Raw genomic sequence first — 12,226 nt, forward strand, 5'->3', positions numbered from 1 at the left:
GTAGTCTAGCAGGCTCTCAGGCTCTCTCGGTGGGAAAGGCCTCCTGAATGATCCCTTTTTATCTGGCCGTGGAATCAAATTAAAAGGGTTTGTAAGTCCTGACCCCACATTAATCAGAAAGCAGAAGTTGTAACCCTGGTGATTTGTTAGCTGACCTGTTTCCATCAGGTCCCACCTACTACCAGAAGTTAATATGGAGGAAACACTATCTTTAAGTGCAGCTACACTCTTGGAATGAAAGGTGCTACCAAGAACCTAAATGGGTTCTCAGCCGTCCCCATAGGAGAACCCCTTTGAAGAACCCTTTTTGGTTCCAGGTGGGTCCCTGCTCTGCACAGAGTCCAATTAAAGATGCACTCTCAAACTGTTGTGCGATTTGAGCCAGAAGTTTTGAAAGTGGTGCTCACGAGCCAAAAGTAGTCCCTTTTTTTGTGTACTATCATCCAATTGTGTACTACTTCATCCATTTTGTGTACTACTTCATCCATTTTGTGTGATATGTTGCGAATTGTGCAATTTATGTGCAATATGTTACACATTTTTTGTCCTTAAGATCCCCGAGTTTATCTTTAAGGCTGACTAATTAATATCACATGTGTTGTTCCACTGTGTTGTTCCACTGTGTTGGTCCACTGTGTTGGTCCACTGTGTTGGTCCACTGTGTTGGTCCACTGTGTTGGTCCACTGTGTTGGTCCACTGTGCTGGTCCACTGTGTTGGTCCACTGTGTTGGTCCACTGTGTTGGTCCACTGTGCTGGTCCACTGTGTTGGTCCACTGTGTTGGTCCACTGTGCTGGTCCACTGTGTTGGTCCACTGTGTTGGTCCACTGTGTTGTTCCACTGTGCTGGTCCACTGTGTTGGTCCACTGTGCTGGTCCAGTGTGCTGGTCCACTGTGTTGGTCCACTGTGTTGGTCCACTGTGTTGGTCCACTGTGTTGGTCCACTGTGTTGGTCCACTGTGCTGGTCCACTGTGCTGGTCCACTGTCTTGTTCCACTGTCTTGGTCCACTGTGCTGGTCCACTGTGTTGGTCCACTGTGTTGGTCCACTGTGTTGTTCCACTGTGTTGGTCCACTGTGTTGGTCCACTGTGTTGGTCCACTGTGCTGGTCCACTGTGTTGGTCCACTGTGTTGGTCCACTGTGCTGGTCCACTGTCTTGTTCCACTGTGTTGGTCCACTGTGTTGTTCCACTGTGTTGGTCCACTGTGTTGGTCCACTGTGTTGTTCCACTGTGTTGGTCCACTGTGTTGTTCCACTGTGTTGGTCCACTGTGCTGGTCCACTGTGTTGTTCCACTGTGTTGTTCCACTGTGCTGGTCCACTGTGTTGGTCCACTGTGTTGGTCCACTGTGTTGGTCCACTGTGTTGGTCCACTGTGTTGGTCCACTGTGTTGTTCCACTGTGTTGGTCCACTGTGTTGTTCCACTGTGTTGTTCCACTGTGTTGGTCCACTGTGTTGTTCCACTGTGTTGGTCCACTGTGTTGGTCCACTGTGCTGGTCCACTGTGTTGTTCCACTGTGTTGGTCCACTGTGTTGGTCCACTGTGCTGGTCCACTGTGTTGTTCCACTGTGTTGGTCCACTGTGCTGGTCCACTGTGCTGGTCCACTGTGTTGTTCCACTGTGTTGGTCCACTGTGCTGGTCCACTGTGTTGGTCCACTGTGTTGGTCCGCTGTGTTGGTCCGCTGTGCTGGTCCACTGTGTTGGTCCACTGTGTTGGTCCACTGTGTTGGTCCACTGTGTTGGTCCACTGTGTTGGTCCACTGTGTTGGTCCACTGTGCTGGTCCACTGTGTTGGTCCACTGTGTTGGTCCACTGTGTTCGGCTGTGTTGTTAGCTAGTCCACCATGTTGTAAAGCAGCAGGAGTCTGCAAGGCTGTCTATCTGATACATGTTGGAGCAGCATTAACACATCAATACTATCTGATACATGTTAGAATGGTTCACTACAGTACTACTGGTCTGGTGGTGAATGGTTCACTACAGTACTACTGGTCTGGTGGTGAATGGTTCTCTACAGTACTACTGGTCTGATGGTGAATGGTTCTCTACAGTACTACTGGTCTGATGGTGAATGGTTCTCTACTGGTCTGGTGGCTAATGGTTCTCTACAGTACTACTGGTCTGGTGGTGAATGGTTCTCTACAGTACTACTGGTCTGGTGGTGAATGGTTCTCTACAGTACTACTGGTCTGATGGTGAATGGTTCTCTACTGGTCTGGTGGCTAATGGTTCTCTACAGTACTACTGGTCTGGTGGTGAATGGTTCTCTACAGTACTACTGGTCTGATGGTGAATGGTTCTCTACTGGTCTGGTGGCTAATGGTTCTCTACAGTACTACTGGTCTGATGGTGAATGGTTCTCTACAGTACTACTGGTCTGGTGGTGAATGGTTCTCCACAGTACTACTGGTCTGGTGGTGAATGGTTCACTACAGTACTACTGGTCTGGTGGTGAATGGTTCTCTACTGGTCTGGTGGCTAATGGTTCTCTACAGTACTACTGGTCTGATGGTGAATGGTTCTCTACAGTACTACTGGTCTGATGGTGAATGGTTCTCTACTGGTCTGGTGGCTAATGGTTCTCTACAGTACTACTGGTCTGATGGTGAATGGTTCTCTACAGTACTACTGGTCTGGTGGTGAATGGTTCTCTACAGTACTACTGGTCTGGTGGTGAATGGTTCTCTACAGTACTACTGGTCTGGTGGTGAATGGTTCTCCACAGTACTACTGGTCTGGTGGTGAATGGTTCACTACAGTACTACTGGTCTGGTGGTGAATGGTTCTCTACAGTACTACTGGTCTGATGGTGAATGGTTCTCTACTGGTCTGGTGCTTAATGGTTCTCTACTGGTCTGGTGATGAATGGTTCACTACAGTCCTACTGGTCTGGTGGTGAATGGTTCTCTGCAGTACTACTGGTCTGGTGGTGAATGGTTCTCTACAGTACTACTGGTCTGGTGGTGAATGGTTCACTACAGTACTACTGGTCTGGTGGTGAATGGTTCTCTACTGGTCTGGTGATGAATGGTTCACTACAGTACTACTGGTCTGGTGGTGAATGGTTCACTACAGTACTACTGGTCTGGTGGTGAATGGTTCACTACAGTACTACTGGTCTGGTGGTGAATGGTTCTCTACTGGTCTGGTGGTGAATGGTTCTCTACAGTAGTGCTGGTCTGGTGGTGAATGGTTCTCTACAGTACTGCTGGTCTGGGGGTGAATGGTTCACTACAATACTACTGGTCTGGTGGTGAATGGTTCTCTACTGGTCTGGTGGTGAATGGTTCACTACAGTACTACTGGTCTGGTGGTGAATGGTTCTCTACTGGTCTGGTGTTGAATGGTTCTCTACAGTACTGCTGGTCTGGTGGTGAATGGTTCTCTACAGTACTGCTGGTCTGGGGGTGAATGGTTCACTACAATACTACTGGTCTGGTGGTGAATGGTTCTCTACAGTACTACTGGTCTGGTGGTGAATGGTTCACTACAGTACTACTGGTCTGGTGGTGAATGGTTCTCTACAGTACTACTGGTCTGGTGATGAATGGTTCTCTACAGTACTACTGGTCTGGTGGTGAATGGTTCTCTACAGTACTACTGGTCTGGTGGTGAATGGTTCTCTACAGTACTACTGGTCTGGTGGTGAATGGTTCTCTACTGGTCTGGTGGTGAATGGTTCTCTACAGTACTACTGGTCTGGTGATGAATGGTTCTCTACAATACTACTGGTCTGGTGATGAATGGTTCTCTACTGGTCTGGTGGTGAATGGTTCTCTACAGTACTACTGGTCAACAATTTCTAAGATTTTACTGAGTTCTGGTTCATATGAGGGAATCAGTCCATCAAAATAAATAAATTAGGCCCAATTCTATTGATTTCACCTGACTGGTAATACATTGGGCCTCACAATGGGCATTAGTATTAGTGCATTCAACATGCAATTGTATTTGTTATCCGTAGTTTATGGCTGCCCATACTGTTTCGTTCCCCAGCAAGAAAACCTAAACGGTCACTCAAACAGAAGGGGAAACTAACAAAGACCAGCTGACAATAACCAAAACAAAACAGTTGGGGTTTCAGGTGAAACACCTTCCAACTAGTGAGATGGCAACCAGCAGAGCTGTAACACATACTGACTATCAAATTGACACCAATCGGTGTGCCATACGTGCTAACGAGCTGTACGTGCTAAAGTCCAACCTCAAAACATACATGGAAAAACAAAAACCCGTAATAAAACCCCACCCCCACTATGAGGCTGTTCACAAGATTGACATCAGCTAACCCCACGCCCATACCACACCATATTGTGAGGCTGGTTGGACTTACTGACACATTCTATAAAATTAGGTTGGAGGCGGTTTATGGAAGAGAAATTAACATTAAGTTCTCTGGCAACAGCTCTGGTGAACATTCCTGTAGTCAGCATGCCAGTTGCATGCTCCCTCTAAACCTGAACCTAAACCTGAACCTGAACCTGAACCTGAACCTCTAAACCTGAACCTCTAAACCTGAACATCTAAACCTGAACCTCTGAACCTGAACCTGAACCTCTAAACCTGAACCTGAACCTCTAAACCTGAACCTGAACCTGAAGCTCTAAACCTGGACCTGAACCTGAACCTCTAAACCTGAACCTCTAAACCTGAACCTCTAATCTGTGGAATTGTGTTGTGTGATAAAACTGCACATTTTAGAGTAGCCTTTTATTGTCCCCAGCACAAGGGGCACCTGTGTAATGATCATGGTGTTTAATCAAGTTCTTGATATGCCACACCTGTAAGGTGGATGGATTATCTTGGTAAAGGAGAAATGCTCACTGACAGGGAAGTAAACACATTTGAGAGAAATAAGCTTCTTGTGCGTATGGAACATTTCTGGGATCTTTTGTTTCAGCTCATGAAACATGGGACCAACACTTTACATCTTGGTGAGATCTCCATCAGAGAGAGAGATAATTTATTCTACTGTTATTGTTCTGACACGTACAGCCTGACATTATGTCAGCACCATTTTATCAAACCTTAAACCTCTGGCAGCTCTGTAGCAGCTCGTAAAGCAGACCCTTACTCAACACAACACTACAGCCAATTATATTTCAAATGGCAAGGTATTTCAGAAATGTGAAACGTTGGTTCTCCGGATATGCACCTCACACCGCCTCCGACTGACAGATCATAAACAGGATGTTTAATTTCTCCACAACGTTCAAGGACAGACATTTATTTCTCATATCAAAACTATTGACTGAAAACACGCTGACTGTTCATTGTAAATATCGGGCGTTGGTGAGTGGCGTAAAACAACGTGTCTGTATTTGAATTTGACGAGTGCATTATAAATGTACGTGGATTGACATTTGATTAAATAACCGTAATGTCAATCAGATCTGCTTAAGCCTTTAGGTTGAGTGTTGCTGTCTGACTGACTGTTGACATTATGGATAAAAACACTGTTAACTATTGTGTTTGTGACTGGTCAACATGATGTAGAGAGACAAGGTCTTAGGCTTGTTATTTTCTTCAACTGAAGGGTTAGGGTCAACATGATGTAGAGAGACAAGGTCTTAGGCTTGTTATTTTCTTCAACTGAAGGGTTAGGGTCAACACGATGTAGAGAGACAAGGTCTTAGACTTGTTATTTTCTTCAACTGAAGGGTTAGGGTCAACATGATGTAGAGAGACAAGGTCTTAGGCTTGTTATTTTCTTCAACTGAAGGGTTAGGTTTAGGGTCAACATGATGTAGAGAGACAAGGCCTTAGACTTGTTATTTTCTTCAACTGAAGGGTTAGGGTCAACATGATGTAGAGAGACAAGGTCTTAGACTTGTTATTTTCTTCAACTGAAGGGTTAGGGTCAACATGATGTAGAGAGACAAGGTCTTAGGCTTGTTATTTTCTTCAACTGAAGGGTTAGGGTTAACACGATGTAGAGAGACAAGGTCTTAGGCTTGTTATTTTCTTCAACTGAAGGGTTAGGGTCAACATGATGTAGAGAGACAAGGCCTTAGACTTGTTATTTTCTTCAACTGAAGGGTTAGGGTTAGGGTCAACATGATGTAGAGAGACAAGGTCTTAGACTTGTTATTTTCTTCAACTGAAGGGTTAGGGTCAACATGATGTAGAGAGACAAGGTCTTAGACTTGTTATTTTCTTCAACTGAAGGGTTAGGGTCAACATGATGTAGAGAGACAAGGTCTTAGACTTGTTATTTTCTTCAACTGAAGGGTTAGGGTCAACATGATGTAGAGAGACAAGGTCTTAGGCTTGTTTTTTTCTTCAACTGAAGGGTTAGGGTCAACATGATGTAGAGAGACAAGGCCTTAGACTTGTTATTTTCTTCAACTGAAGGGTTAGGGTCAACATGATGTAGAGAGACAAGGTCTTAGGCTTGTTATTTTCTTCAACTGAAGGGTTAGGGTTAGGGTCAACATGATGTAGAGAGACAAGGTCTTAGGCTTGTTATTTTCTTCAACTGAAGGGTTAGGTTTAGGGTCAACACGATGTAGAGAGACAAGGCCTTAGACTTGTTATTTTCTTCAACTGAAGGGTTAGGGTCAACATGATGTAGAGAGACAAGGTCTTAGGCTTGTTATTTTCTTCAACTGAAGGGTTAGGGTCAACATGATGTAGAGAGACAAGGTCTTAGGCTTGTTATTTTCTTCAACTGAAGGGTTAGGGTCAACATGATGTAGAGAGACAAGGTCTTAGACTTGTTATTTTCTTCAACTGAAGGGTTAGGGTCAACATGATGTAGAGAGACAAGGTCTTAGACTTGTTATTTTCTTCAACTGAAGGGTTAGGGTCAACATGATGTAGAGAGACAAGGTCTTAGGCTTGTTTTTTTCTTCAACTGAAGGGTTAGGGTCAACATGATGTAGAGAGACAAGGCCTTAGACTTGTTATTTTCTTCAACTGAAGGGTTAGGGTCAACATGATGTAGAGAGACAAGGTCTTAGGCTTGTTATTTTCTTCAACTGAAGGGTTAGGGTTAGGGTCAACATGATGTAGAGAGACAAGGTCTTAGGCTTGTTATTTTCTTCAACTGAAGGGTTAGGTTTAGGGTCAACACGATGTAGAGAGACAAGGTCTTAGACTTGTTATTTTCTTCAACTGAAGGGTTAGAGTTAGGGTCAACATGATGTAGAGAGACAAGGCCTTAGACTTGTTATTTTCTTCAACTGAAGGGTTAGGGTCAACACGATGTAGAGAGACAAGGTCTTAGACTTGTTATTTTCTTCAACTGAAGGGTTAGAGTTAGGGTCAACATGATGTAGAGAGACAAGGTCTTAGGCTTGTTATTTTCTTCAACTGAAGGGTTAGGGTCAACATGATGTAGAGAGACAAGGTCTTAGGCTTGTTATTTTCTTCAACTGAAGGGTTAGGGTCAACATGATGTAGAGAGACAAGGCCTTAGACTTGTTATTTTCTTCAACTGAAGGGTTAGGGTTAACATGATGTAGAGAGACAAGGTCTTAGGCTTGTTATTTTCTTCAACTGAAGGGTTAGGGTCAACATGATGTAGAGAGACAAGGTCTTAGACTTGTTATTTTCTTCAACTGAAGGGTTAGGGTCAACATGATGTAGAGAGACAAGGTCTTAGACTTGTTATTTTCTTCAACTGAAGGGTTAGGGTCAACATGATGTAGAGAGACAAGGTCTTAGGCTTGTTTTTTTCTTCAACTGAAGGGTTAGGGTCAACATGATGTAGAGAGACAAGGCCTTAGACTTGTTATTTTCTTCAACTGAAGGGTTAGGGTCAACATGATGTAGAGAGACAAGGTCTTAGGCTTGTTATTTTCTTCAACTGAAGGGTTAGGGTCAGGGTCAACATGATGTAGAGAGACAAGGTCTTAGGCTTGTTATTTTCTTCAACTGAAGGGTTAGGTTTAGGGTCAACACGATGTAGAGAGACAAGGTCTTAGACTTGTTATTTTCTTCAACTGAAGGGTTAGAGTTAGGGTCAACATGATGTAGAGAGACAAGGTCTTAGGCTTGTTATTTTCTTCAACTGAAGGGTTAGGGTCAACATGATGTAGAGAGACAAGGTCTTAGGCTTGTTATTTTCTTCAACTGAAGGGTTAGGGTCAACATGATGTAGAGAGACAAGGCCTTAGACTTGTTATTTTCTTCAACTGAAGGGTTAGGGTTAACATGATGTAGAGAGACAAGGTCTTAGGCTTGTTATTTTCTTCAACTGAAGGGTTAGGGTCAACACGATGTAGAGAGACAAGGTCTTAGACTTGTTATTTTCTTCAACTGAAGGGTTAGGGTCAACATGATGTAGAGAGACAAGGTCTTAGACTTGTTATTTTCTTCAACTGAAGGGTTAGGTTTAGGGTCAACATGATGTAGAGAGACAAGGTCTTAGACTTGTTATTTTCTTCAACTGAAGGGTTAGGGTCAACATGATGTAGAGAGACAAGGTCTTAGGCTTGTTTTTTTCTTCAACTGAAGGGTTAGGGTCAACATGATGTAGAGAGACAAGGTCTTAGGCTTGTTATTTTCTTCAACTGAAGGGTTAGGGTCAACATGATGTAGAGAGACAAGGTCTTAGGCTTGTTATTTTCTTCAACTGAAGGGTTAGGGTCAACATGATGTAGAGAGACAAGGTCTTAGGCTTGTTATTTTCTTCAACTGAAGGGTTAGGGTCAACATGATGTAGAGAGACAAGGTCTTAGGCTTGTTATTTTCTTCAACTGAAGGGTTAGGGTCAACATGATGTAGAGAGACAAGGTCTTAGGCTTGTTTTTTTCTTCAACTGAAGGGTTAGGGTCAACACGATGTAGAGAGACAAGGTCTTAGGCTTGTTATTTTCTTCAACTGAAGGGTTAGGGTTAACACGATGTAGAGAGACAAGGTCTTAGACTTGTTATTTTCTTCAACTGAAGGGTTAGGGTCAACACGATGTAGAGAGACAAGGTCTTAGGCTTGTTTTTTTCTTCAACTGAAGGGTTAGGGTCAACATGATGTAGAGAGACAAGGTCCTAGGCTTGTTATTTTCTTCAACTGAAGGGTTAGGGTCAACATGATGTAGAGAGACAAGGTCTTAGACTTGTTATTTTCTTCAACTGAAGGGTTAGGGTCAACATGATGTAGAGAGACAAGGTCTTAGGCTTGTTATTTTCTTCAACTGAAGGGTTAGGGTCAACATGATGTAGAGAGACAAGGTCTTAGACTTGTTATTTTCTTCAACTGAAGGGTTAGGGTTAGGGTCAACATGATGTAGAGAGACAAGGTCTTAGGCTTGTTATTTTCTTCAACTGAAGGGTTAGGGTCAACATGATGTAGAGAGACAAGGTCTTAGACTTGTTATTTTCTTCAACTGAAGGGTTAGGGTTAGGGTCAACATGATGTAGAGAGACAAGGTCTTAGGCTTGTTATTTTCTTCAACTGAAGGGTTAGGGTCAACATGATGTAGAGAGACAAGGTCTTAGACTTGTTATTTTCTTCAACTGAAGGGTTAGGGTCAACATGATGTAGAGAGACAAGGTCTTAGACTTGTTATTTTCTTCAACTGAAGGGTTAGAGTTAGGGTCAACATGATGTAGAGAGACAAGGTCTTAGGCTTGTTATTTTCTTCAACTGAAGGGTTAGGGTCAACATGATGTAGAGAGACAAGGTCTTAGGCTTGTTATTTTCTTCAACTGAAGGGTTAGGGTCAACATGATGTAGAGAGACAAGGCCTTAGACTTGTTATTTTCTTCAACTGAAGGGTTAGGGTCAACATGATGTAGAGAGACAAGGTCTTAGGCTTGTTATTTTCTTCAACTGAAGGGTTAGGGTCAACACGATGTAGAGAGACAAGGTCTTAGACTTGTTATTTTCTTCAACTGAAGGGTTAGGGTCAACATGATGTAGAGAGACAAGGTCTTAGGCTTGTTATTTTCTTCAACTGAAGGGTTAGGGTCAACATGATGTAGAGAGACAAGGTCTTAGACTTGTTATTTTCTTCAACTGAAGGGTTAGGGTCAACATGATGTAGAGAGACAAGGTCTTAGACTTGTTATTTTCTTCAACTGAAGGGTTAGGGTCAACATGATGTAGAGAGACAAGGTCTTAGGCTTGTTTTTTTCTTCAACTGAAGGGTTAGGGTCAACATGATGTAGAGAGACAAGGCCTTAGACTTGTTATTTTCTTCAACTGAAGGGTTAGGGTCAACATGATGTAGAGAGACAAGGTCTTAGGCTTGTTATTTTCTTCAACTGAAGGGTTAGGGTTAGGGTCAACATGATGTAGAGAGACAAGGTCTTAGGCTTGTTATTTTCTTCAACTGAAGGGTTAGGTTTAGGGTCAACACGATGTAGAGAGACAAGGTCTTAGACTTGTTATTTTCTTCAACTGAAGGGTTAGAGTTAGGGTCAACATGATGTAGAGAGACAAGGCCTTAGACTTGTTATTTTCTTCAACTGAAGGGTTAGGGTCAACATGATGTAGAGAGACAAGGTCTTAGACTTGTTATTTTCTTCAACTGAAGGGTTAGAGTTAGGGTCAACATGATGTAGAGAGACAAGGTCTTAGGCTTGTTATTTTCTTCAACTGAAGGGTTAGGGTCAACATGATGTAGAGAGACAAGGTCTTAGGCTTGTTATTTTCTTCAACTGAAGGGTTAGGGTCAACATGATGTAGAGAGACAAGGCCTTAGACTTGTTATTTTCTTCAACTGAAGGGTTAGGGTTAACATGATGTAGAGAGACAAGGTCTTAGGCTTGTTATTTTCTTCAACTGAAGGGTTAGGGTCAACACGATGTAGAGAGACAAGGTCTTAGACTTGTTATTTTCTTCAACTGAAGGGTTAGGGTCAACATGATGTAGAGAGACAAGGTCTTAGACTTGTTATTTTCTTCAACTGAAGGGTTAGAGTTAGGGTCAACATGATGTAGAGAGACAAGGCCTTAGACTTGTTATTTTCTTCAACTGAAGGGTTAGGGTCAACATGATGTAGAGAGACAAGGTCTTAGACTTGTTATTTTCTTCAACTGAAGGGTTAGAGTTAGGGTCAACATGATGTAGAGAGACAAGGTCTTAGGCTTGTTATTTTCTTCAACTGAAGGGTTAGGGTCAACATGATGTAGAGAGACAAGGTCTTAGGCTTGTTATTTTCTTCAACTGAAGGGTTAGGGTCAACATGATGTAGAGAGACAAGGCCTTAGACTTGTTATTTTCTTCAACTGAAGGGTTAGGGTTAACATGATGTAGAGAGACAAGGTCTTAGGCTTGTTATTTTCTTCAACTGAAGGGTTAGGGTCAACACGATGTAGAGAGACAAGGTCTTAGACTTGTTATTTTCTTCAACTGAAGGGTTAGGGTCAACATGATGTAGAGAGACAAGGTCTTAGACTTGTTATTTTCTTCAACTGAAGGGTTAGGTTTAGGGTCAACACGATGTAGAGAGACAAGGTCTTAGACTTGTTATTTTCTTCAACTGAAGGGTTAGGGTCAACATGATGTAGAGAGACAAGGTCTTAGGCTTGTTTTTTTCTTCAACTGAAGGGTTAGGGTCAACATGATGTAGAGAGACAAGGTCTTAGGCTTGTTATTTTCTTCAACTGAAGGGTTAGGGTCAACATGATGTAGAGAGACAAGGTCTTAGGCTTGTTATTTTCTTCAACTGAAGGGTTAGGGTCAACATGATGTAGAGAGACAAGGTCTTAGGCTTGTTTTTTTCTTCAACTGAAGGGTTAGGGTCAACACGATGTAGAGAGACAAGGTCTTAGACTTGTTATTTTCTTCAACTGAAGGGTTAGGGTCAACACGATGTAGAGAGACAAGGTCTTAGGCTTGTTTTTTTCTTCAACTGAAGGGTTAGGGTCAACATGATGTAGAGAGACAAGGTCCTAGGCTTGTTATTTTCTTCAACTGAAGGGTTAGGGTCAACATGATGTAGAGAGACAAGGCCTTAGACTTGTTATTTTCTTCAACTGAAGGGTTAGGGTCAACATGATGTAGAGAGACAAGGTCTTAGGCTTGTTATTTTCTTCAACTGAAGGGTTAGGGTTAGGGTCAACATGATGTAGAGAGACAAGGTCTTAGGCTTGTTATTTTCTTCAACTGAAGGGTTAGGTTTAGGGTCAACACGATGTAGAGAGACAAGGTCTTAGACTTGTTATTTTCTTCAACTGAAGGGTTAGAGTTAGGGTCAACATGATGTAGAGAGACAAGGCCTTAGACTTGTTATTTTCTTCAACTGAAGGGTTAGGGTCAACATGATGTAGAGAGA

At 42.8% G+C, this 12,226-nt stretch overlaps 1 protein-coding gene across 1 annotated transcript in view; it reads right to left on the minus strand.

Annotated features, from left to right (window-relative positions):
• Positions 1 to 569: 569 nt before the first annotated feature.
• Positions 570 to 12,226, minus strand: part of LOC139572262 (uncharacterized) — a 30,174-nt gene continuing 18,517 nt past the window's right edge. The window contains exon 2 of the mRNA XM_071394906.1: positions 570 to 1,837. Within this exon, the coding sequence (XP_071251007.1) occupies positions 570 to 1,837 (1,268 nt within the window). The remainder of the gene's footprint in view (positions 1,838 to 12,226) is intronic.

The sequence above is a fragment of the Salvelinus alpinus genome, chromosome 4 (assembly GCF_045679555.1).
Source record: "Salvelinus alpinus chromosome 4, SLU_Salpinus.1, whole genome shotgun sequence".
In the NCBI taxonomy this organism is placed as follows: Eukaryota; Metazoa; Chordata; class Actinopteri; order Salmoniformes; family Salmonidae; genus Salvelinus; species Salvelinus alpinus.